General features: G+C 56.3%; 8 protein-coding genes across 8 annotated transcripts; 6 read left to right on the top strand and 2 right to left on the bottom strand.

Moving 5' to 3' along the window:
- The first annotated feature begins 134 nt into the window (after nucleotides 1-134).
- On the top strand, nucleotides 135-1,943 carry F5144DRAFT_633580 (uncharacterized protein). The gene is made up of 3 exons (XM_066792546.1): nucleotides 135-390; nucleotides 456-1,258; nucleotides 1,315-1,943. Exons 1-3 carry the CDS (start codon nucleotides 270-272, stop codon nucleotides 1,555-1,557), a joined length of 1,167 nt encoding a protein of 388 aa, XP_066638895.1. The 5' UTR covers nucleotides 135-269; the 3' UTR covers nucleotides 1,558-1,943.
- On the top strand, nucleotides 1,944-4,740 carry F5144DRAFT_624079 (MBOAT, membrane-bound O-acyltransferase family-domain-containing protein). Its single transcript, XM_066792179.1, has 3 exons — nucleotides 1,944-3,173; nucleotides 3,297-4,373; nucleotides 4,433-4,740. Exons 1-3 carry the CDS (start codon nucleotides 2,391-2,393, stop codon nucleotides 4,550-4,552), a joined length of 1,980 nt encoding a protein of 659 aa, XP_066638894.1. The 5' UTR covers nucleotides 1,944-2,390; the 3' UTR covers nucleotides 4,553-4,740.
- A 407-nt stretch (nucleotides 4,741-5,147) lies between these two features.
- Nucleotides 5,148-6,366, top strand: F5144DRAFT_606828 (uncharacterized protein; the record flags this gene model as incomplete). Its single annotated transcript, XM_066791514.1, has 6 exons — nucleotides 5,148-5,230; nucleotides 5,620-5,676; nucleotides 5,738-5,837; nucleotides 5,897-6,105; nucleotides 6,161-6,246; nucleotides 6,314-6,366. The coding sequence occupies 6 exons, from the start codon at nucleotides 5,148-5,150 to the stop codon at nucleotides 6,364-6,366; spliced, it is 588 nt and encodes a 195-aa protein (XP_066638893.1).
- A 1,944-nt stretch (nucleotides 6,367-8,310) lies between these two features.
- F5144DRAFT_606827 (mitochondrial carrier domain-containing protein) lies at nucleotides 8,311-9,681 on the top strand (the record flags this gene model as incomplete). The annotated part of the gene is made up of 5 exons (XM_066791513.1): nucleotides 8,311-8,319; nucleotides 8,454-8,837; nucleotides 8,912-9,187; nucleotides 9,249-9,385; nucleotides 9,441-9,681. The coding sequence occupies 5 exons, from the start codon at nucleotides 8,311-8,313 to the stop codon at nucleotides 9,679-9,681; spliced, it is 1,047 nt and encodes a 348-aa protein (XP_066638892.1).
- A 65-nt stretch (nucleotides 9,682-9,746) lies between these two features.
- On the bottom strand, nucleotides 9,747-11,363 carry F5144DRAFT_586170 (uncharacterized protein). The gene is made up of 4 exons (XM_066789742.1): nucleotides 10,808-11,363; nucleotides 10,636-10,736; nucleotides 10,210-10,565; nucleotides 9,747-10,107 (listed from the first exon to the last, which is right to left on the bottom strand). The coding sequence occupies exons 1-4, from the start codon at nucleotides 11,159-11,161 to the stop codon at nucleotides 9,923-9,925; spliced, it is 996 nt and encodes a 331-aa protein (XP_066638891.1). The 5' UTR covers nucleotides 11,162-11,363; the 3' UTR covers nucleotides 9,747-9,922.
- Nucleotides 11,364-11,553: 190 nt separating this feature from the next.
- Nucleotides 11,554-13,997, top strand: F5144DRAFT_586168 (uncharacterized protein). Its single transcript, XM_066789741.1, has 3 exons — nucleotides 11,554-11,744; nucleotides 11,803-12,087; nucleotides 12,144-13,997. Exons 1-3 carry the CDS (start codon nucleotides 11,697-11,699, stop codon nucleotides 13,779-13,781), a joined length of 1,971 nt encoding a protein of 656 aa, XP_066638890.1. The 5' UTR covers nucleotides 11,554-11,696; the 3' UTR covers nucleotides 13,782-13,997.
- Nucleotides 13,998-19,720: 5,723 nt separating this feature from the next.
- On the top strand, nucleotides 19,721-21,626 carry F5144DRAFT_389607 (FtsJ-like methyltransferase-domain-containing protein). Its single transcript, XM_066784705.1, has 6 exons — nucleotides 19,721-20,724; nucleotides 20,812-20,874; nucleotides 20,963-20,979; nucleotides 21,043-21,091; nucleotides 21,206-21,367; nucleotides 21,460-21,626. Exons 1-6 carry the CDS (start codon nucleotides 19,966-19,968, stop codon nucleotides 21,532-21,534), a joined length of 1,125 nt encoding a protein of 374 aa, XP_066638889.1. The 5' UTR covers nucleotides 19,721-19,965; the 3' UTR covers nucleotides 21,535-21,626.
- An 11-nt stretch (nucleotides 21,627-21,637) lies between these two features.
- On the bottom strand, nucleotides 21,638-23,007 carry F5144DRAFT_586157 (60S ribosomal eL18 domain-containing protein). Its single transcript, XM_066789740.1, has 4 exons — nucleotides 22,804-23,007; nucleotides 22,454-22,558; nucleotides 22,022-22,389; nucleotides 21,638-21,962 (listed from the first exon to the last, which is right to left on the bottom strand). The coding sequence occupies exons 1-4, from the start codon at nucleotides 22,988-22,990 to the stop codon at nucleotides 21,885-21,887; spliced, it is 738 nt and encodes a 245-aa protein (XP_066638888.1). The 5' UTR covers nucleotides 22,991-23,007; the 3' UTR covers nucleotides 21,638-21,884.
- Between the last annotated feature and the right edge of the window lie 1,749 nt (nucleotides 23,008-24,756).

The following is a 24,756-nucleotide window of genomic DNA, read 5'->3' as shown; positions in this document are numbered from 1 at the left end:
ACATCTCGCCCCCTCAAGGATTCTCCGGCATCACGCTCCCGCTTGCAGCCCTCAGGGTTCACAGTGGGCCCCTGAAAAAGGGCGGTGATGGACGGCAGTATGGATGTTCCCTGTCAACCCCGCCACCCCTCGCCGCTGAGAGTTGGTTGCCCCACCAAATGTTTTGAGTCAACGGTTCTGGGGCCACCTTTTTTAACCGGGTGAGTCCGACTTGCAAGAGAATTGTGCTCGACAATCACTTTACACTCTTTGCAGAAAGGCAGGACACAATGGCGGCCGCGGACTCAGACAAGCGATTCGCTCTCATCAAGGAGAACCTCGCTGAGGTGTTGAACGAGGAAATCATCAAGAAGATTCTCGATGAGGGGCAACATCCCAAGATCTACTGGGGTACGTGACAGGTGTTGTTAGCCCGGTCTTCTTCCTTACAGGCGATATTGACCGTTCACGTCCAGGAACCGCAACAACAGGCCGCCCACACTGCGGCTACTTCGTCCCCGCCATCAAGATCGCCCAGTTCCTCGCCGCCGGCTGCGATGTGACCATCCTCCTCGCCGACATCCATGGCTTCCTCGACAACCTCAAGGCGCCCATAGAGCTGGTCATGCACCGCGCCGAGTTCTACCGCCACGTCATCATCACGATGCTCCAGGCCATCGGCGTGTCGACCGAGAAGCTCCGGGTCGTGCTCGGCAGCTCGTACCAGAAGAGCCCCGAGTACGTCATGGACGTGTACAAGATGGCGTCGCTCATCTCGGAGCACGACGCGAAGAAGGCCGGCGCCGAGGTCGTCAAGCAGACGGACAACGCGCCCATGAGCGGCCTGCTGTACCCCATCCTGCAGGTGCTGGACGAGCAGTACCTGGACTGCGACGCCCAGTTCGGCGGCATGGACCAGCGGAAACTGTTCACCGCCGCCAAGGACTGGCTGCCCAAGCTGGGCTACCGGGAGCGCGCCCACTTGTTGAACCCCATGGTTCCTGGGTTGCACGGCGGCAAGATGAGCTCGAGTGACCCCGACAGCAAGATTGATCTGCTCGATACGCCGGAGACGGTTGCCAAGAAGATCAAGAAGGCGCATGCCGCGCCGCAGGTTGTCGAGGATAACGGTCTAATCTCTTTTATTGAGTTCGTTTTGCTACCTGCGGCGCGCCTTCGTGGGAATGGGGAGTTCCGCGTCGAACGTGAGCGGGATGGGCTGGAGCCGCTCGTTTACACTGAGGCAGAGAAGATTTGTGAGGATTACAAGAACGATGTGGTAAGTTCTCTTGCCCCTTCGTATTTGTGCGTTTGTAGAAACTAATCCAGCTACAGTTGACGCCGCAACTCCTCAAACCCGCTATCGCGAAGGAGCTCAGCGCGCTCCTAGCCCCCATTCAAGAGGCATTCCAGGCCTCCAAGGAGTGGCAAGAGATCGCCGAGAAGGCCTACCCACCACCCCCGAAGAAGGAGAAGAAGGTTAAGAACAAGGGGACACGCTACCCTGGGGGTTCTGAGCCGGCCGGGAGTAAAGACAAGGAACTGCCTGTCCGGCCAAATGAGCAAACTCCCAACTGATTTGCCGAATGGTATGCTATGATACCCGGGCTACTAAGTCCCGAGAGATGGAATCCTCCGAGGACACACGTGGGGTGATGTCTGAGACGAGACGCCACGAATGAGTGCGTATGGGCTTGGTCCTACTATTTGAAAGGCCGAGCCATGGAAGCGGGCTGAGCCTCACCAGGCTTCGGGATACTGTGTTTATTTCGACATCTACCATAGAGCGTCTTCATACCCCGCCAGTTAGCCAAGAAGCCTTTCTAACGGGGCATTTGAAAGACTTGAACTACCCACAATATTTGTCCTCGGCGTACCCTTAGTGACGTCAGGGGCAACATTCTCCATACTCAACCCCAACCCTTCTCCGTTGCAGAATGCTGTTCTCGTTACTCGGAGTTTCGACTTCTCGGTTCCCCCATCCCGACTGGCCGCCCTCAGTCCACCTTGTTTGCTTACACGTTGCCACATAAATCGGTGTTCGGGTTTTACACGTGTTCCGGATCTCTCGACGATCAACAAGCCGATATCCGCCACCCTTTGCTCTCGTTTCTTGTCTTTCGTAATGATGGAGCGTTTTGATCCGCTGAATCCGGCAGTGCAAGGGATCACTGTGGCTGGCTCATCAATGTAACATGAACCAATGTCAGACGGTAAAATGTCTTTGAGGCTCACTCCTCCAGTGAGCGCCTGGTTTGAACACTCGTCAGATCAACACCATAAACGAAGCAATTGCATCAATTTGCGCCATTTAGACGCCCATTATTCGCCTGACTGTACCAGCAACGCATTGATGGTTGCGGTTGATTGTTCGCCGGGACTCTTCGCCGCTCTTCAAACGCTCACCCACCATGGGCCGGACAGGGGAGCAGCGCGCTAACGGTGCCGAGTCCGAGGCCGGGGCCGGGGCCGGGGCCGGATCCACCAACGGTACGAGTGCCGGCACGGCTCCGGTAAACGGCCATGGATTTCCGTTTCCATCAGCTGGTACCCCTTCTGCGTTACAACACATCTCCCCAAAAGCTGAGGGGCTACAAGTGCCCGGCCGGGATTTCGAGACCACAAGCCACAATGAACGCCACAACCCCCCGGGCAATTCGCCGAATGGCGCCGCTGCGAGAAGACGGAGGATACCAGAAACCGGCCCCCTAGAAGACGCAGCAGCAGCAACACCACCATCACCGCCGCAATCCACGTCCCTAACCCCCTCCCCCGCTCCCTCCCCCTCCCCCAACAACAACACCAGAACCACCACCACCATCACCAAAAAGAAATTCACCACCCCCGTCTTCACGCACGCCTTCTCCACCTTCGACCGCCAGAACCCCCACGCCGCCAACTCGCCCTTCCACGGCTTCTTCACGCTGTTCTGGATGGCCGTGTTCCTGTTCGTGGTCAAGATTGCCGCCGACAACTGGCGCCGCCACGGCAGCATCCTGGGCACCAACGAGATCATGCGGGGGATGTTTGGGTGTAAGAGTGAGGTGGTGGTGTTGTTGGTGGGGGATGGGGTTATGTGTGGGCTTACGGGGGTGGGGTGGGTGTTGCAGCGGGTGGTGGTGGGGAGGGGGTGGGTGGATTGGGATAGGGGGGGGTGGGTGGATTGGGATAGGGGGGGGTGGGTGGTGCAGAATGTGAGTTTGTTTTTTTGTTTCTCTGTTGGTTTGTTGTTTGTTGTTCTTGGGCCTGGCCTGGCCTTGTTTCTGGCGGCTTGATGAAGGTTGAGAAAGAATGCTGATTGTGTGATACGGGTGTAGATCTGGCAGACCGCGTTCATTGGCGGCGTGGTCGGGTTCACGAGGTTGAGGGACTGGCCGTGGACGCATACGGTGTTTTTTGTGCTGCATGGCCTGGTCATGCTCATGAAGCAGCACTCGTATGCGTTTTACAACGGGCATCTGAGCTCCGTGTACAAGCAACGTAAGTTGTTGCTGGCTAAGATCAAGGAGCTGGAACGGATCTCGCCGGTCACGTCCCCGTCAGCTACCGGGCCGCCCGCGGCGGATATCGACACGGCACATCTCGCCAGGGTCCCGTCCGCGAGAGAGAGGCGGCAGTCCCTGCCGCATGAGAACGTGTTGGATATTGGGAGGATTGTTGCGGCCATCGACTCGCGCGAACCGCTCGATGGGGAGCAGGTGCATGTCTTTGAGCGGGTGCTGAAATGGGAGGTGGATGCGCTGTCAGATGAGCTCAGGGGCAAGTCGACAAAACCAGGCCGCGAGTACCCCAACAACCTGACTCTGTGCAACCACTACGAGTACATTGTCCTGCCAACGGTGGTTTACGAGCTCGAGTACCCGCGCTCCGAGTCTATCAACTGGTACTATGTCGCCGAAAAGGCCGCGGCGTGCTTCGGCATCATTTTCGTCATGATCATGATCTCGCAGGCTTTCATCTACCCCGTCGTCATGACTACGGTGCGCATGAAGGAGGAAGGCGTTCCGTTGGCCGGACGGTTCCGCGAGTTCCCTTGGATGCTGCTGGACCTGGTTTTCCCGTTCTTGATGGAGTACTTGCTGACCTGGTACCTCATCTGGGAGACCATCCTCAACTTCTTGGCCGAGCTGACCTACTTTGCGGACCGCAGCTTTTACGACGCGTGGTGGAATTGTGTCTCGTGGGACCAGTTCGCGCGTGACTGGAACCGCCCTGTGCACAACTTCCTACTAAGGCATGTCTATCACAGTTCCATCTCGGCCATGAAGGTCGACAAGCACACGGCCACGCTCATCACCTTTTTCTTGTCGGCCTGTGTACACGAGCTGGTTATGTGGTGCATCTTCAAGAAGCTGAGGGGTTACCTGCTAGTTTTGCAGATGTGCCAGCTGCCGGTGAGTTGTTATTTGTTAGCGTTGTTATCAAGGTGCTAAGCTAACTCGGTGTAAAACAGCTGGTGAGGCTCAGCCGGACGAAATGGCTCCGGAACCGGGCAACGCTGGGAAATGTGATCTTCTGGTTGGGTATTTTCACGGGACCCAGTGTCCTTTGTAGTCTGTACTTGATCTTGTGATTGGGAGCTTGGGAACTTGGGACTTGGAAAAAGGTGCGAGACTAGGTATAGACATGTAATCAGCATAATAACCCATGTCATACGTTCAGTTAATTGGGTGCCAATGGTCTGGAGTTGTCGATTCCCTCAGGGTTCCAAATGCGAACTCGAAGCAAAACGAGTTCAATCAAGGTCGTTTTTGGTTCAAAGACTCGGGCAACTGGATGCAGTTATCCTGCCGAGCCTGCGAAAGGCGACTCGCCTGCATTTCTTGGCATGAACACGCGCTGCTCTCGGGAAGCCAATGGTCGCGGTAACATAAAGTGGGGCTCTTAGCCTAGGCTTCTTTTGGGACCTGCCATTCCACTTTCTCCGAACATTCCACCTCTCGCCTCCGTCAACCTCTTCGGAATCCATCAAACCATCATCGAGTGGTGGCTCTTCTTGGTTGTTCTTTGCCTGCCAAGCATTGCCATTGTCTAATCTGGTGGCAAAACTCACCCTGTTTTCGGGGAAACTGCACAGAGATCAAGGTGCCTAATTACAGCGTCGCGATCAGTTGAATCGGTTTTCTTCAGGCAACCGCTGCCACTTTTTCATCAATCATCAGCCCATCATGTCTCGCAACGGAACCACCCTTTACGTGTCCGGCTTCAGCCACGGCACTCGCGCGCGCGACCTTGCGTACGAATTCGAGCGGTACGTTTAACACCACACGGCGATGGCTCGATCACCAACCCCGAGCTCGATCCTCGATTACCTTCCTCTTACCGTCCTCCCCCTGCTACGTCCCCCCTCCTCGTCGTCGCGCTCCCTCGCCCACCTCCCTTCCATACATCCTCGCCGCCGTCGCTCCCATCACTCCGCGCCGGTGATTCGCTCGAGGTTCCGGATCTCGTGCCCTCGGCCCCTCCCCCTTTCGATCGAGCGGCCGGCGAAGATATAACAAGAATTTATCTGTTGCATCGGGCGAGCAACCTGCCACGAGCAGCATATATTTTGGAGTTTGACCGCGCGCGGCCAGCAAAGAAGCCTCCTTAGCATCCCGCGATATTTGCCAACGTGCTGACAATTGGGGGTTTATCTAGCTACGGCCGTCTGGTTCGCTGTGACATCCCGGCTCCGCGGTCCGCCAGCAGTAGGCTGTAAGTGGCGCCCATTGATTGGCTTTGCGATAACAACAGCGCCCCTAACCGTTGTTCGTAGGTTTGCTTTCGTGGAGTACGAGGATCGCCGCGATGCGGACGACGCGTATCATGATATGCACAACAAGCGCATCGGTCGCGACGATGTGCTGAAGATCGAGGTATGCCCTTAGCGTCACCGCCTGTTCAGCTAGACCCCAGTGTATTGATTCCGCTCTAGTGGGCTCGTACCCCGCCGTCCGCTTCGTGGCGGTTCGATCGCAGTGAACGGGAGCGTGGACCGCGCCGCTCTTCCCCGCGCCGTCGGTCGCCCAGCCCGCGTCGTCGCGACTACTCGCCCAGGAAGGATGATCGCCGTGACCGCGACCGGGACCGTGACTACGACCGTGATCGCCGCGACACCCGTGACCGCTCGCGCAGCCCTGATCGGTATGTATCGTTCTGCCCCGTACCACCACCACTAACATGCTGATACCGGCCTCAGCGATCGGGACCGTGACAACAAGGACGACCGTGACCGTGACGAGCGCGACCGTCGCGAGAACGGCGCAAATGGGGACGACAGGAAGCGTATGTTTTCTCTAGTTATTCGCACCCACCACAAGGCAGGCGATATCTGATATCTGACACAATGCAGCCATCGACAGCCCCGATCGGCCGGCCCACGACGACCTCGACGTCGCCGAATGAACGCATTTTGCTCGGGAAACCCCTTCTTAATCGCGATTCCTTCAGGGTTCTGGCTGTAAGACTGTTATTGCACTTTCGGCGTTCTCTTTCCTCCTGTGGTGGATTACTGATGTTGGACGTCTCTTGGGGCGTTCGACCTTCTTAAGCTCGTTACCCCTGTTCCCACCTTTGCGTCGGCCCAAAATGCGATCCCGATTGGACCTTCCAATCCACCCCAATTCCGAAATAATAGGAGGGACATCCGCGACGACCATTTCTGGAGACAGTAGGATGTACCTAGCCTTACGCATGCGATCGTTCATCTCCTTACGTTCTGCTGGAGTCGGTGGGGAGTTAAAATAGACACTGTTACGAGTAGGTAGTTGCAATTGCAGGTTGGTTTCTCAACACTGTCCTCGTGATAGCACCAGCCATGCATTCAGGCCTCGTGAGCAGTCGATTTTGAGTCGCTCAAGGCTAGGAGCTTGGCATGACAACACCGACGGCGACACCGAGCCTATTCTGAAATCGTGTGAAACAGTCCAAGCCCTTTAAGGATCCCTGATGGCAGCTCAATCCCGTGATCTCTTAACCGAGTTGTGTACTCCCGTCCCATGTTCGATGGTTCCAAGCTTCGAAGAAGTGCTGCCCCGCCCTGATCGGTGTGGGCGGTGATGCCGTGACAGAAACGGGAGTTACCTGCAACAGACAGACAGGCACATACCACCTATACCACTTAAGCGGGACCAACTCCGTCGGCTATTGGCGGCAATACGTGGACGTCGAGACTTGACTCGCTATGATTTGACTCGTTGTCCACCAGCAGCATTGCTGCCCTCGATGCATGTTACCGACAAGCCTGCCTCGCATGTACAAATGGATAAGGAGCATACGGCTGCCAGGTACCCGTGATACTTGTCAGAATACGACTCGCTGCTTCGCAGGGCACAGTATTTCGGTGACCTGGCGGAGCGTCAGTCGCTGCGGCTTACCACCTCATGGGCAAAAAAAGCCGAACTCCAGATGTAGGTGCCGACGACGCCTTCGACCAGAGGAACGAAAAGAAAGCCATTCGGAAGCCCAAAGTCTCATTTTTACTTTACTCGATTCTTGTATTTGATTTGCTTTGCTCAGTTTCCTTTACCTCTTTTTCTTTTCTTGGCTTCTTTAACTTTTGTTTATTTTCTTGAATCTTTGCTCCCCTTTCGAGTTCGGCATTTTCTGGCCAGAGGGAGCTAGCTTCCCAGCTGCCGATCGACAGCAAGTCATCGATCGGTACCTTGCACTGGTCCCTATTCCAAGAGCGCACATCAGAGGCTGCCAAGTGGACGATGCCAGAACCGCTTGAACAAAGGAGACTTTGTCCAGTCAAGCCAATTGCCCCATTGTCTTCGTCTACAGGGGCCCTGGAGGTGTCCAGCGGGTGCTTTGAGGCCTAAGGAGCAAGTAGTCATTGAGCGGCCATTTTTAGTTACCGGCGCTGAGCCGTGAAGTGGCTTGGCACCTTTGCCTTGTTTGATTTTTCGTCATCTGGGGTGAGCCGGCCCACAGCGACGAACCAATCTCCACTGACCACACGGTCCTCTTCAAAAGCGCAGTCTCAGCATCTTTCTTAGCAAATCTCCAAACCGAAATTGCATTGCTCTCTCCTATCGCCGTCGCCGTGACTGCCATTCCCGAAAGGCCTCCTGAAAACTCTAGAAACAAACCTTGGACAGCTTACCACTCCCAAAAACGAGCACGTCGCCACCTATGCGACCCGAGGAACCGACAGCGGCTCGTTCTCCCGACATGTCAGCCTTGCAACCGTAACCTGAACCCCTCGACGTCCCGCCATCTTACTGCTCCTGACCGACGGCCACCCGTTTCCTCCGTGACGGCCACGAACCTTCGGAGATCAGTGCCAACCGGCCTGCTGTTGAACGCCGAGCTTCATATCCACCCTCTGTTGCTCAATCCCTCATAATGTCAGCCGTATGTATCCCTTGTCTCAGCCTCCGCGGGGTTGTTGTCGCTCAACCCGGCATCCCCCCCTTCCCCCCCACCGGCTTTGCTGGGAGGACATTGCAATAACGGCCTTGGATACTGACGCCATGCCCCCTCCATAGTCACGGTCCACACCATCCGAACCCAGGCCACAGCCCGGGCTCTCGACCTCGACGTCGTCACCACCCCCGCCACCCCCCGACAAGCTGACCGCCGCCGACCAATTCCTCGCCACCGTCTCCCAGCCCGTAGTTGCGGCCTTCTGCGCCGGCGGCGTCGCGGGCGCCGTGTCCCGCACCGTGGTATCGCCGCTCGAGCGCCTCAAAATCCTCTTCCAGATCCAGAGCGCGGGGCGCGATGCCTACAAGCTCAGCGTGGGCAAGGGGCTGACCAAGATGTGGAAGGAGGAGGGCTGGCGCGGGTTCATGCGCGGCAACGGCACCAATTGCATCCGCATCGTGCCGTACTCGGCCGTCCAGTTTGGGAGTTATAATTTCTATAAAAGAGTGCGCAACCCCTGGGGCTTATCGCCTATAGGAGCATCTATTTGGTTTTGGAAGGCTGACTTCCCTGGCTACAGCAGTTCTTCGAGCGACACCCCGGGGACAGTCTCACGCCATTAGCGCGCCTTACTTGCGGCGGAATTGCCGGCATCACCTCCGTCACCTTCACATACCCGCTCGACATCGTGCGCACGCGCCTCTCGATCCAATCGGCATCGTTTGCAGAACTCGGCGAAAAGCCGACCAAGCTTCCGGGCATGTGGCAGACCATGGGCACCATGTACAAAACGGAAGGGGGCATCAGAGCGTTGTATCGAGGCATTGTTCCGACGGTGACGGGTGTTGCGCCATACGTACGTCATAACTTCCGACTCGACAGGTGACTTGGTGACGTCCCGCTAATCCGTGGCACAGGTCGGATTAAACTTTATGACATATGAGTTTGTCAGGCAATACCTAACATTGGAAGGCGATCAAAACCCTAGTGCCGTCCGGAAACTAGCCGCGGGCGCCATCTCCGGCGCGGTGGCGCAAACATGCACATACCCATTGTAAGTTTGACGCCGACGGACTTAAGATCCAGGGGCGGGGTGCTGACCAAAGTAGTGACGTTCTCCGGCGGCGATTCCAAATCAACACCATGTCCGGCATGGGCTATCAATACAAATCCCTATTCGACGCTGTCCGCGTCATCGTTACCCAAGAAGGCATCAAGGGCCTTTACAAGGGTATCATCCCGAACCTCCTCAAGGTGGCACCGAGTATGGCGTCGAGCTGGCTGAGCTTTGAGCTCTGCCGCGACTTCCTCGTGAGCCTGAAGCCCGAAGAGGAGCCGCTTTTGCAGTAATCCTTCACCGATATGTGAGTCTTGTTATCTTGGTTCAAAAACACCATCACTAACCCCAAGCGCAGCCGAAATCGCGAAGAGTTGATCGATCAAGGCAACTTTTTCCGTTCCTCTAGATGCGCCACTAATAACCCTAGTTGTACATACACACCAAACATCACTTCCCTTGCTCCAGATCTTGGCTCCATAGAGTTGTGGACAACAACCGGGATGAATTCGAGCAACATTCCTACTCGGCCGCTTACATGAAAGGCGGCAGCGAGAAAGTGTAGCCGGGGTTCTTGCCCCGGAAGATGCTCAGGAGGAGGCTATACACCACGAAGAGGATACCGAACCAGGCGAGGAAGGCAATGCCCTGGTTCCTGGGGTCGGTCATCCGAGGCACTTTGATAGCCAAGGAAATGCTGGAAAGAGCAAGGATACCATCTGTTATTTGGGTTGGCGGCGTTAGATAGGCATACAGAGGGAAAGGAGACCGGGTCGGGCGGGGTAACAAAAAAGGATAGACTTTGTTTGTAAAGCACTTACACATGGCAGCCACAATCTGTGTCTCAAGGCCATACTGGTTCTGAAAGCCGTTCGCAAAATAGCTAATGCCGCCGCGGCCGTCGCCGGCGACGTACGGGACGTTCCTGATGTGGTTGAACATGTGGCCGCTGGTGAACAGAAGGATCGAGATCAGGGTAATGGCCGCCCAGACGGTGCGGCTCTGGATGACGGGGAGCACGTAGGGCCAGGCGACGTAGGAGAAGGTCAGGCCGCCCGAGAGAATGACAAAGGTTGAGATCCACCGCATCCAGTTGATCGGCCGCTTGATGGGCGGGTGAGGGCGGTCCGGCAGGTACCGCGCAACCCAGCTGTGCACAACCTCGGCCGCTTGCGCTCTAATACGGGGGAACCATCCGTCAGCGTCTCTCCGCCAAACACACAAGTCCGTACTCCTGAACAACTTACCCTCCCGTAAAGTCATATCGAACCGGTTCCGGCGAGGCCGTAGCGTGAGGGCCGGTCGTAGGCGGGAAAAAGAACAGCACCGGCGCCGTTTGCAACCCGAGCTATCACCCCAAACGTCAGTCAACTCCCATACCACATACCCAAGTCGATCCGCCTCCTTGACAAAACCTACACTCATAAAAACATCCCTCCCATCCCCAAAATCCAGCGTCCCAAACACCACACGCGACTCGCCCTTACGATCGCCACCCGTCCAGCTGCGCGCCAGCAGCTCCCACTCGGGCTGGAACTCGCGGCACAGCTGGCACCCGTACCGCGCGTCCATCGCCGTCAGCAGCACCGCCACGCTGTAGTCGCGCGGCGTCGCCGTCAGCTCCCGGTACGATGCCTCGCTGAGCTTCACGGGGCTTGTGGAGAGCGCTTTGCTGTGGTACAGCTGGAAGCGCTCTGAGGACGTCTTCTTGGCGGCGAGGGCGCCGGTGGCCGCGCTGAGGAGCGCCGTGGTGAGGAGGGTGAGTAGACGCATCTTGGGTTTTGGGCTTGGTCTCGCGGGGGTGTTGTGGGGTGTTTAGTTCGAGTCGTCGCCGCGCGGAGGGACCAATTGATCCTGGACGGATCACCAATTGGGTCGTGGTGGTGGTTGGTTTTGGCGTTGACGATGGCCGCTGCTGCTGGCTTCGGGGGCCTTGGCGGGCGATTGGGATAGAGCTTCTGCTTCTGGCAAGTGTGTCCTTAAGGAACGTCAGCCAAATGGGCTTCGGAGCTCTGCTACAGCTGGTTGCACCCTTGCGGCTTGGCATTGCCGGTCCGACAAAGATGCCAGGATGACACGGTGGGGGCCGACGCAATGCGCTAAGCCGTGTTGGGAAGACTGTTTACTTCAAACTGTGGGCGGCTTCTTGATTGCATTCCTCTACCATTGCATCATCTATATTCAGCCATCTATCGTTCATCGTCCACATCCTTGGTGTTCTCGTTGACCCATTCCAACCTCGTTGCTACTCGATTATCAGCGAACTTTGTCCTTGTTTGACCTTTTTCACACCATTGTTTACATCCTTATGCCGCCGAAAAACGCGTCGCAATGGGTAAACATGGACTCTGAAGAGGTGCGCATCAGCCCTACCACGCGTCGGGCGCTGTTCTAACATGCCCAATCAATGTCAGAGAACCGAAACAATGCACAATCTCGACATGAAGTACCAACAGGCCATCCACGAGTGCGATCTCGTGGTTAGGACCGAAGAAGCAAGGCGGTTAAAGGTGCGCAGCATGGTGCTCCGCGACGAGACCTCTGGCGCCAAAGATCAGCTTGCGCAAAGGGACTTGCGTGTCAAGGAGCTTGTCGAGCAAATTGAGGATGTCCGCAGCCAGCTGGACAGCGCGCATGAGAAGTCCCGCAGGCAGGATAACCTCATGCAGTCCCAGGCTCGCGAGATTACCAACCTGAAGGTAAAGTTGGCTGCTGGCCCGGCTTCCAAGTCTGATTCTGATATATGTTGCAACAGGAGGAACTATCCGCCTTCAACGCCGTATCGCAAGACTCGACCAAGGTCTTGTCCGAGAAGCTCGCCCTCTCCCGGGAAGTTGCCGTCCTGAAACCCGAATTAGAACATCTGCGATCGCAACTTGCGCACCAGAAGGATGTGCTCGCCGAGAAGCTGGCTCTGGAACGCCAACTTAACACGTTGGAAGTCGAGCTAGCCAACGAGAAGCGAGCTGCGGAGAAGGCAGCACAAAAGCAGGACTGCGACAATGAGGTCGAGGAAGAGCTCCGCAAGCAAGTGCGCGAGCTAGAGAAGGAACTAGCTAAGGGAAAGCGGCTTGCTGAAAAGAACAGCAAGGCTGAGGGTGAGCTGCAAGGGCTCCGGGAGAAGCTGGCTACGGTGGAACAGAGCCTTGCTACTGAAAAGCGCAGGGCGGACCAGCTAGCCAAGGCCAAGTCCAGCACGACATCAGAAATGCAGGAAGAGCAAGCTTCTGCTGAGGAGCTCACACAACTCCGGGAGGAACTTGCCGAGGCTGTTGCAAAATTGGCGGAACAGGCGAAGGTGCAGGAGAAGCTCCGACGAGAGAGCGAGCAGGCCCAAGTCGATGCGGAAGAACGGCAGCAAGCTGCGTTTGACAAGGTGGACAGGTTACGCAGCAAGCTGCGCGATGCACAAGAAGAGCTCAAGAAGTGCCGCGCTGAGCTGGAGAAGGCACAAGAGCGGGCGGTGAAGGTTTCCACGGTCGCGACAACCACAGTACCGCTTAAGGGCGCCGGTGCTAAGGCGAATGCAAAGAAGAAGCGGCCAGCGGATGAGATGAGCATGGACGACAAGGTCCTCCTCACCCCTGGCATGGACGACCGGCCGAAACGCCCTCTTAAGAAGAGGGGCTTCGACCTGTCCATGGTCGGCGGGAAATCCGAATTCTCCATCACTCCCTTCCTCAACAAGACGCACAACCCCGACGGGTCCCCGAAACCCGCAGGCGAAGAAGCCACGCCAACACCAGCGGTCCAATTCCGCGGCGCCGAGGAAACCGCTCCCGTTGAGCCGGCTCCCGAAGAGCCACTTCCCAAAGCGACGGCGGCAGTCGAGTCCTCGGCTGTCAAACCCGCCTCCGCCGTCAAACTTGTCGAGAAGCGGCCCCGTGGCAGGCCTCGCACAAAGCCCCTCAACGACGCCTCACCCTCCACGAAGAACCTGACGGCTCGGAACCGCAAGGCTCCGCGCGTCGAGTCAACGCTAGACAAGGTTACCGAAGAAGCAGAGGAGGGCAACAGCAGCACCAACCAAGATCAGGAGAACCGCCCCGCCAACAATGCCGACGCCGAACCAGCAGTCAAATCCACAACTGACGCCGCCATCGACCTCCCAGAGAAGGTGGAGCCCAAGAAGAAGAAGCGCAAGTTGCTCGGGGCAAACCCCTCGACGCTATTCGACGAGGCTGAGGATGAGGGCGAGAAGGTCAAGCCGGCCGCTACCGCTGCTCCTCCTGCGAAGCGGCCGCCTGTGACCAAGGCCGGCGGTGCCAAAGCTATGGGGAAGGGCCCCAGTGCTGCGAGGTTTGGGGCGGGCGTCAAGAATGCCTTTGGCGGGGCATCGTTTTCGCCCTTGAAGAAGGAGAGGAGGGGTGTGGCGGCTAGCTTTTTGGCATAACTGCCGCGGTTGGCAGATGATGTTGATATTGCGGTCTAGGGCATTTACTTCTGGCTGGGAATAGGCACAATGGGCTGGGCATATTTTGGCGTTGTGAGTGTGTTGTTGCATTTGGCGTTCTGGGACTGGTTTGGGGGGGTTGGGCATCTGGGTGTTGTTCATTCGTTATAACATGATCAATGGGACATCTCGGTTTCCCCTCTATTCTCGCAAGTGATGTAAAACTTCAATCCATGACCATTTGCAAAGCCTGATGAAATCCAACCGCTGCACTATTTTCACTTCAGCAACTCCAGCCAGACTCATTACAACAAACAAACAAACAAACAAACAATTTATTCCGCCCGGCGGGTTTAACCCGAAAGGGCAACTAATACTAACTCAGCCATACATTTCCAAAGATATGCCTTGATCTCCTTAAAGCCCATGCAAGTCCATTCTAGCGTGTTCGCTCCGTTCTACCATTCTTCTTCGGATTCTCGTGGGTTGGTAGGATTAGTAGTGGGCTGGCTTGAAGGCGATTCTCCAAGTGTTCAACGTCCTATCTTCGGCGGCTGAAGCGGTGCCTGCTGTCCGGGGTACGAGGTGATGGGGGGGGGGGGGGGGGGGGGATTCGGTCATGGAGAGTAGTGGGTGGTTACTTAGGTGTTTTAGTCGGTCTGCGGCGAGTTTGCGTCAAGTCGACCCGTGGCCATTGCGAACCGTATCGTCGTCCGAACGGCCTTTAGGTTCGGAGTCCAGTCTTTGCCATCCGAGGGTGATTTGCCTCCTAGATAAAAGGAAATGTTGCCTCTGTGCGTATCTGTGCATCGGAGCATCTCTGTTCTGAGCGTGGTCCATGTTCTGCATCGGAAGAGAAAGTGTTCTACTGTCTCTGCTGCTTGTCCACATGCGCACTGATCTGACGGTGCTGCTTTGATGCGATGCAGGTATGTGTTGAGCTTGGCCATGCCTGTTCTAAGCTGAGCCAGCACGCCAGCCTCGCTTCGAGACAGGTCGTCGTATAATAGTCGCGTATGCTTCCCTGGTAACGCTATATCGACTCTCTTGGAATGTCCGCCCACTTTGTCAGGTAAGGACGTGGGCGCTGCCCGCTTTGCCCATGCGATACGGAGGGCTGTTGGCCGCATGGCCGGATCCTGGGTTTGCGGCGTAGCGTCTCGCCGCGTGGCTTCCTTTGCTTTCGCTTTGGCTGTGTTTAGGAGCTCGTTTTTTGTACCCGCTTGGATCCAGACGACCGAGATCGTGTTTCCCGCGTTGCGTAAGGCACTTATCGCATCGTACGCCTGACAGAGATATTGTTGCCCTGATTGCCGGTGTGGTCGCTCCAAGGCCATCACGGCTGCCTTGTTGCTGGTGGCCAGGATGATCTTCCGGTACCTAACATTTCGAATCAACCTCAACGCGCACCCAACAGCCGCAAGCTCGCCTGAGAACGGGTTTTGCTCCGACCTAGAGCCCAGCGTCACACTGAAGGCTTCGTTCCTTGAGTCATCTCGTATCGGTAGCGGGAGACGGACGACTCCTCCGATCCCTACCACGTTGTTCCGCGCGGAGCTGCTTACGGCGATCCGGACCGCCCACTCTGTTTCTTTTTGCTGCATGCCTGTTCCGTCAACCGTAGTGCGGACTCGCCTCTCCCACGGTGCTAATACGACTGGAGCGATGGTTTCGAGGCTGTCCAATGGGACGTCCTTGAGGAGATCTGCTACCTGAAAGAAAGGCGAGCGGTAGGATCTCCGGAACTTGCGCATCCGGGAAGTGGTGCTGCGTAGTGGATTCGTGTCCGGTAGGGTGTGGATGACCGTCCACATTTTGATCGACCTCTTCCAGAACCGATCTTGGGCCGTGGGGATGTGAGCTTCTGCTTCTGCTACGCTTGTTGCTACCTTGCTGAACGTTCCTATGATCCCTTGCGCCGCGACCCTCTGCACTCTGTGTATGGCCGGCGCAGTCTTCCAATTGCATTGGTGCATCCAAACGCTGGAGGCGTAGTCCACCACTGGCGCGACCATGGCGGTGAACAGCTGCCGCGCCGTAGCCGGAGACAGACCTCTGAGCCGTTTCAACTCCATCGCCGCGCTGAGCCCTTTGGAGGCCGCTCTTGCGATATGCTCCTTATACCTGAGCTTAACATCCATGACCACTCCAAGGATCTTGACGTGGTCTTTCGGCTGAACATTTTGACCCTTGATGGTAAAGGGCGCCGAGTTGGCTTTGTAGGCCTTGCGGGTAAAGTGGATGACGGCCGTCTTGTCTGCTTCAAATGTCGCTCCACTTCTCTTTTCCCAGTCTAACGCTTGGTCGATGATTGCTTCAATGCCCTTGCGTGTGCTCTGTGCCGTCGGTCCTGTGACCCAGGCGGTAAAGTCATCGACAAAAGCTATCGCCCCACCGTTGCTATCAATCTTTCGCTGGACCAGATCCGCGTTGAAAAAGAGGAACAAGATAGGGGAGAGGGGCGAGCCTTGAGGCAGGCCAGCCTGTGGGAGACCCCGTCGTTCCGCAGCATGCCCGTTGACCTGGATAGAGGCCGTACGGTCAGAACAGAAAGCTTTTGTCCATCGGCACAGCTCCTCCGGGATACCACGTGCCCTCATTCTCTGGACAAGCCGTTCCTTGCAGACTCCGTTGTAGGCTCCCTTGACATCGAAGCTAATGAGGCTGACAATCTTCCGTCCTCTCCAGGCCGTGTAGATCTGCTCCTGTAGAAATACCAGCGCCTGCTCGGCTGATCGCTGCTTCCGCGCGCCGAAGTGGTTGGTGGGCAGGAGGCCGTAGGTCTCCACGACGTGGGACAGCCGTTCCGCGATCACCGACTCCAGCACTTTGCCCAGCGTTGCTAGAAGGGAGATTGGCCTCCACGCCTTTGCGATTGTGTAGTCCTCTTTGCCCGGTTTCTTGAGCGGGATGATCTTAGCATGTAGCCACTGGCTGGGAAGGACCCCGTCCTCCAGCGAGGTACGGAAGAGTGCCAGTACATGGTGCTTGACCACCTGCCAGACTTCCTTCCACACCACTGCCGGCAAACCGTCCTCCCCTGGTGCCTTCCAGGACTTCATTGTGAACAGCTGTCGTTCGACTTCCTCCATCGTAAGGATAGGCATCATGATAGGTGCCCTCTGCGGTCTTGGACCTTCATCGTCGATCGTATCGGGCAAGGCCGGGAAGAATCTTGTTAGGAGCTCTTCGGCCTGTTCTCTATGATCGGTCGTGGATGTACCATCTGCTCTAACAAGTTGCGGGATCCTTCCAAACGTGGTATCGTCTCCGGTTTTTAGATACTTTGCAGCCTTCCAAATGTTGTCGTTGTCCAAAAGGAACTCGGTCCAGTGCTTCTTCTTCTGCTGCCGGATGGCATCGTGGTACTGTTTTGCTGCGCCCTTTGCCAACTCCTCAGTCTCGACTGTAGTCCAGCCTGCCCGGCGTTCCGAGCGAGCGCGGTTCCTCCAGTGCGTGTAGATGCGACGTAGCTGCGTCAGGTCCGTGGTCCACCATCGCTTTGTGTATTGCGATGGCCGGGCTTTGGGAGTGAGGGAGTGGAGTGCGCCTGAGACAGCGGACATCAGGCGGTTCGTTCTCTGTTAGACTGTGCCCTTCACTGGGGTGTCCCCTAGTGTATTTGCAATTTTGGCCCTGATGTCTTTCCATGGCGCGTTTTTGAGAAGCAGTCGGTCATGGTGCGTCGGTATAGGTATCTCAACATCGAAGACTGTTTCGATCGTGCGGTGATCTGAACCGTGTTCCGTTCCATGGACTCCACACCTGATCACGGCTTCTGTCAGTTCCTCCGAGGCCAGGACCAGGTCGATGGTCGAACCGTATCCGCCTGCTTGCCATGTTATTGTGCCCCTCGGGAGTAGGGTGCTCAGAGTCAGCTCGTTCATGAGATCGATGATAGGGTCGGCTTCCCCTTGTCTCACGAAGGAGATGTCGTCTCCTCCCCACAGTTGGTCGTGGCAGTTGAAGTCACCTGCAACCACTATATCCACTGTCGTTCCTACGCCCCGTTTCGCCTTTGCTACCGTTCTGCGGAGGTTCTCGCAGGTGTCCTTTAGTGCCTCGCCGTCCCCACATGGTACGTAGACGGACGCGACCAAGACTACGCGCTCCGGGAGCCGTATGACCGCTGCCGTGATGTCCGGGGAGTCCACTACCACTTGCTCGGCTTCCACGGTTTTGTTCACCCAGAGCATGCTCCGGATAGCCCATCTACCTTCCTTCAACGTGCACGGGACCATCTTGGTCCATTTGTGATGATCCATAGGGGTCGTCAGGAGCCGTCCTTGGATCCTCCGCGCCTGGGGTTCCTGAATGGCTATGACGGCAGCGTCCTGGACTGCCACGTCGTTCATCAAACTGTCATGTACCTCCCCTTGCTTTCTGACGTTCAATTGGATGATCCGAAACGTCCTATTCATGACGAGATGGATAGAGCTTCCGGCAATTCTTGCTGAACGATTCATGTGGTCCTCCGCAAAGGACGCATTTCGGTATAGCTGCTGAGCACTCGCTGTGACGGTGGCCCTCGCTGGCGCACATTCCGCACACTTGAGGGTTCCTGCACTGGAAAGCTTTGTGGCCAATCTGCTGGCAGTTGTAGCACTGGTTCGGCCGTGTCCGGCGTTCGAAGACTCCCGTGTATCCCGATTCGCCTCTGGCGTGGAAGAAGCCCTCGTTGATGATCCTCTTAGCGTCGCCAGCTTTGGTGATATATACCACCATCGATCCATACGCCTTCGCAGTGTCCTTCCGGCTCAGCCAAGCCAGCTTGGCGATCTGCACGTCGTTCTCTCGGCCCAGGGTTTCCGCCGCTCCGGGGAGTACCTTGCCTTCAGGGTCGAGAACAGCCGTACGATTGACGTTGTCAACTTTAACTGGGTACAGCTGGTCACGTAGGACCTGCGCACCCGGCGCCTTCTTCGCTTCGATGATGCCCTTGATTCTCTTTACTTCCGCTTCGTTCCTGCCAACGATTCTAAGGCGGTTGATGTTTCCTCTGTCTCTGGTGACGGCAAGACAACGCCACTTAGGTTGGTCTCCCGGCGCTCGCATCTCGTTCTCGATGAGCTTGCGAAGGGCCACAGGTGTAGCCTCTTCGACGTGTTCCTCCGGTACCCTAGTCATGTCTACAGTGCAGAACGCTGGCTCTGGCGTAGTCGTCCGGCTTGCGGAGGATGCCAGACTAGGACCGCTGGTAGGAGGTGTACATCGGGCGACATCCGCATACGCCGGCCGAGCCGGAGGGGCTTCCTGAGCCTCGTTCATGGCGTGGAGCTGCAGTCTGGTGTCCTCGAGCTCGCGGCGGGCTTGGATGAGTTGCTCTCGCGCTTGCGACAGTTCTTCGGTCAACTGGGCCGTCATTTTGGCCATTTCTTCTGCCATGTGATTCCTGAGCTTTTCGAATTGAAGCTGAAATTCCGTTTTGATAGTGTTCAATTTATTTTCGAAGTTGCAGTCCGCGGGTTGCTCTTGGCCCTGGATTCCCTCTCCTACTCCCTCGGCCGCTGCGGCCCGAATTGTGCGGTTTTTGTGGTTTCTCAACATTCTCTCACTGTTATTTTCCTCCTCCCAGTCCATATTGTTTTCTTGTTGCATTGCTTCCATCGCCCTCGTCGTTTTCACCCTTTTGCGCTGGGGCCGGCGATATCCCACTCCTGGAGACCCCGAATCGCCTCTCATGACGTCAATGACGTCTGAAGCGCCGCGCGCCGCACCTGGCATCTGGAAAGACAGAATCTTCAACCAGCTGCCTCAAAAGACGCAAAGAAGATCAATGTAGCACAGATTTGCTGAGTAGCGGTGATCTCGCCAGTTCTCAAAAGCTACAGTCGCTCCGCAAAGGTATCGCGTCGCGTAGAAAGTGGGTCACTCGCTTATATCCAGACTCATTACCCTCTCACCAAAGGTAAGGCTCATGTCCGGATTGTATGCTTAACGGGCTTTTTACCCGCTTAGAAAATAAGCCTTTATCGCTCATCTGCGCGCCAAGAATTGATCAATTGAGGAGTTGAAACTAACCTGATATTTTTGCACGCGTCAATCTCAGACTTGCAACTATCCAGCCTCATGATATTTCAGAGCTTTGAACCCAACTTATCAATAATTATTAGTTCTCCCGCTTCAACGAACAAGCTCAGTACACATACATGTCGCTTCATGTGTAGCCGAATCATCCACCCATATGCAAGCATCATGGACCCGGACGCCACTCCGTCTGGCCGTCCCAGTCAATAGGGGACTCTCATGTCTAAATCCGACGAGGAGCACCTTTAATTCACACCTCCTCGGCTCCTCATACCTACTCCCAACCCCCACCCCCACCCAAACCCGCCCCTCCTCCAGCTCCTCCCAATGGAAACTCCGCCAGAAGAGCGACCCCTACGCCCGCCTCAGGCACGTGGAAGGGCTCAAGTCGCGCGCCGCCTTCAAGCTGCTCGAGCTCGACGCCAAGTACTGCTTCTTCCGCCGCGGCCAGGGCCAGGTCGTCGTCGACCTCGGCTACGCGCCGGGAAGCTGGTCGCAGGTCGCTGTCGAGTGCACCGCGCCCAACGGCACCGTCTTGGGGATTGATATCATCCCCGCCCAGCCGCCTAAGGGGGTGAGCACGATTCAGGGGAATTTTTTGAGTCCGGGTGTGCAGCGTATGGTGAAGCAGGTGTTGGTGGAGGGGGATAAGAAGAGGAGGGCGGAGAGGAAGACGAGGAGGAAGGGGAGGGAGGGGGTGCTTGAGGGGGAGGGTGTGGTTGAGAGGGAGGGGGCGGAGGAGGGCGGCGATGAGATCGCTGATCGGCCAAGTTATATCGATTTGGAGCGGATGGCGGCGCGGGAGGATGAGGCGGAGATTGGAAGCCCGGTTGAGCCTTCATCGGCATCGTCAGAGCCATCAGCATCGCCGTCGCCGTCTCCCTCGCCAGACGAGAGCACCCAGCCGAAGGAGGAGGCAGACGAGAGCACCCAGCCAAAGGAGGAGGCAGACGAGAGCACCCAGCCAAAGGAGGAGGCAGACATGAGCACCCAACCTAAGGAGGCAGACGAGAGCACTCAACCAAAGGAAAAGGCGGAGGAAAAGCCGAATCTGCGGTTGGTAGACGTAGGTCGACGCAGCAGCCCATCCCCCATACCCACACAACAAAAAGCAGACCAGCTAACACCACCGACTCACTTTCACCACACGCCAGGTGGTACTCAGCGACATGTCAGCACCTTGGCCCCAGGCCCATCACTACTCGGTCAAAACGTTGAGTAACCCGTATCACAGGATGATGAACACGAGCGGCATCTACTTCAAAGACCACGCCGGGAGCATGGTAACCAACCCCCAACCCCCAACCCAACCCACCCCCACCCATAACTCCCCCAAGAAGAGAAGCAGACCCCAAACTAACCACCACCCCTCCGCCCCCGCGCGCCCCACACAACAGGACCTCTGCCACGCCGCCCTCACCTTTGCGTCCGAAACGCTCAAGCCCGGCGGGTCCTTCGTGTGCAAGTTCTACCAAGGCGCCGAGGACAAGGCGTTCGAGAAGCTGCTGAGACAGATGTTTGTGAGGGTACATCGGGAGAAGCCCGATGCTTCACGCAAGGTGAGTCTTTTTTTTATATATTTCCCGGTTTCTCTCTTTATGATGGTCTATCTGTGTTTGGTGGGGATGTGATCTGATCCATGCGGGTTTAGGAATCTAGGGAAGCGTTTTTTGTGGCGCGCGATAGGATAGGAGAGGTGACGCTGGAGGATATTGAGGGGCAATAAGAGATGGGCTGCTTCGCTGGCGAGAAACCGGGCAGACATGTAAGACCATATTGTAAACATAGTCACAATACTTTGTACAACACATGTACCACAAAGGAAGACACAGTCATATACGCGGTTGCGGGGCTCAATGGCATTGTCATTCATAGCAGTGGCGCCAGTCAAGTGCCATGCTGTCAATTCCTCATGCCCGTAAAAAAAGAGAAAAGACTTTTGTGCTCCGTATGCCGCCTGTGGCTGACGGCACAGCATAGCAAGCCCAGAACCAAATGCCCCAAAACCATTGCCATGCGACGACCAAGAACCCCGTGCCACGCCCCAAACTCCAAAGGGTATCCATATCCACCGCTTTAGACCTTGAAGCCACGCGACCTGCGGCGACCACGGGCGCGCTCGAACTTGCGGCCCTTGGAGCGGACATGGGGCTTCTATGAGGGGGGTCAGTGCTGTTCTGCCGAGTGCTGGAGGAAGCGGACGGAAAACGAACCTTGTTCTTGTGGGGGCCCATGCCGAAGTGCTTGACGGCCTCGCGAGAGTTCTTGGGGCCGCGGAGCAGGAGGGTGTTAGCACCGGTGGGCTTCTCGAGAGCCAGCTGGTCGAGGGTGATGACCTCGCCGCCGGCCGCGGTGATGCGGGCACGGGCGGTGGCGGTGACGCGGAGAGCAGCAATCTGGACCTTGGGGACGGTCAGGAGACGGTTGTCGTCGGTGATGGTGCCAACAACGACGACAGTCTTCTTCTCGTTGCCGTTCTTGAGGTTGGCCGCGATGCGAGACAGCGAGACGGGGGGGCGGTTGATGCGGCTCATGAACAGGCGGCGCAGGACCACCTTGTTGAAGGGCGCATCAGTGCGGCCTGGCATGTTGCTCCATCAGTATCACCGACAACCGCGTTCTGTTAGGGTAACATGATGACTTACGGGCCAGGAAGCGGTAGAGCTTCACCAAGAGCTTGAGGTAGACGTTGTCGCTCTTGGGGGCCTTGCGGTGCGTGGACCGCTCGTGGTGCTTCCGCAGATCGATACCTATTATTCAACAAGGACTCCGGTCAGCCTTTGGGTCCTAGTATGCTCAAATTGGCGCGTCGACCAGCGATGCATCGTCTCGAAGCTTGCGCCGGCCCATCTCTCTTCGAGACAAAAAGCCCAGGCACAGCGACGACGACGAATTCTCGACCGGGAGCAAATATGCCATATCGCAGAGAGAGACGTATTTCAGAATCTCGTCCACTCGCACACAAAGGCTTCGAGGAGGCCGGAGGGCTACGTACCCATCGTGACGGTGACTCGTGGATTGTCGACAAAAATCCGTTCGTTGGGCGATGGTTCGAAATTCTGAAGGCGCAAAATTTGGCGAGATTTTGGTGGTGCTGGTGTGGGGAGATGTTTTGTGCGTGGGCGGTGTGGAACGGCAGAACGGGCAAGTTGGGTGGGGCCAGAGGGCTGGAGCTCGGGCATCAAAGATTGGAGATAGGTGCATTTTTGGCCAAGCCTCCAAGCGACCTGGACGGGATCTGAGCTTTTTTATTCTCCTAGCGAAAACAAGAGCGGAGCAAGCCAAGATGATAGCGCTGTGCTTGCGTAGTCCATTCGAACATCTCGAGCCGACCCAAACAGGCAGCATGTCATGCGTCACTATGTCCAAGTCTTTAATCCAGCAGGTTGCGAGGTCTTGACACAACGGACATCCAATATCCGGTTCACGATACCCACAAAACACTGAATGCCTTTCAACAGCCACTCAGAGCTGTGCCCTCGGCAAGCCGTTTATTCTCTGATACTCTCAATCTTGCGTGGTGCATTCCTTTGTACTTCGGCTGTTTTCTTGTCGCTCTCGCAAATACGCCATCATCTCGCCGTTCCTCGCCGGGCGGATTATATCGGCACCCCAGCGCGCTCGTCAAACTCATTGATCAACAGACGTCTTCGCTAAGCTTTCCTAGGCCGATTCTGAGGTGGAGAACTCCGTGCAACAACCTTGGCGACGACTAGGTAGTGAGAACCACAGGCTTGTTTGATAAGAAGCCATTGTCAAGGGGACAACCCGAGAAAAGGTGCCTGGAGAAAAACATGCTTTATGTAGAGACAAGCATCGGTGAAGAGCAAACGACAATGAAAAAAGGGGAGTCGACGATCGGTTTTAACCAACCGGTGGTTGAACTATGGCTGTCCCCGAGGTCATCGCCTTCCAATAAACTACGGTAAGTTGAATCACTGACTCGATAACAGAAAACGAAACAACAAAAGAAATCAAACCGGAGACAAGCCAGGGCCGCCTTCTCCGCCATGGCTCGATTTCCACGCTGTGCGGTGGGCGTCGCCAACTGCATTGCCGAGTTTTAAGCAAGACCTGGCCTGGTCTGCTTGTTGTCTAATTGCATTTCGTGTCATTTTTCAACTGCTCGAAACGTTTTGTGCTGATTGTCTATGTCAGTCACTTCCTGGTGATGCCTCTGGGGTTTTCTATCCTCGAGTTTCATTGTACATACCTAGTCACCACAGTTGTGGAAGCACTTAAACCTAGCCGGTTGACCTCGCCCATCTACGGCTGGAGACATAGTAAGGCAGCGAAGTAACTCTAGGAGGCTTATGGAGTACGCAGTAAAGCCCAGGACACGGCAAGGTCACGAGGGAGCCCTGGCCTAGGTGGCTTCTGCCAGTCAAGTTTCAAAACAACAAACAGCAGAGCCACTGGTTTCGGGACTTGCTCCGGCACTCCGAACATGGTTACGATGACATCAACATGTCACGTCGAGGCGTTATGAGCAGATTTCGGGATCCGACACGATCTGATCCGGCTTCTCGAACAAACGAGTGAAACGCAAAGCCGGGAGTAAGACAGGCACGGCAACGACTACCGAACTTCCTGTGGCCGGCGACCAAGTGATCGATGCCTAACCATTAGATCATTGGTACCGGACCTGGTCAGGTTAACGCGACTCACGTATAGGGGTTGCTTCGTCCCTTTTCGTGCTGCTCGGTCCATGCTCCGTGCCGACGAAGCGTCTAGGGGGTTTAGCCGGGGCGGCGACAAGAATCAAGAGTCCGCTGAATTTGTGCGGCAGAGCAGGGCGGGTAGTATCATGATCGGCACCGACTACACCCTTCAAGTGACCCCCTGCGTGCTCCCGTGGCACTGGGCTGGGATTGCCGGCTAATAATCAACGGGTTAATAGGGGGTACTATATGCGCCTGCACACAAATCAAGCTCCGTTTCAAACAAT

Source organism: Chaetomium tenue (assembly GCF_020726465.1).
Source record: "Chaetomium tenue strain MPI-SDFR-AT-0079 chromosome Unknown F5144scaffold_7, whole genome shotgun sequence".
NCBI classification, from domain to species: Eukaryota; Fungi; Ascomycota; class Sordariomycetes; order Sordariales; family Chaetomiaceae; genus Chaetomium; species Chaetomium tenue.
Note: the sequence above shows the minus strand (reverse complement) of the source record. Positions and strands in the feature narration are given on the sequence as shown.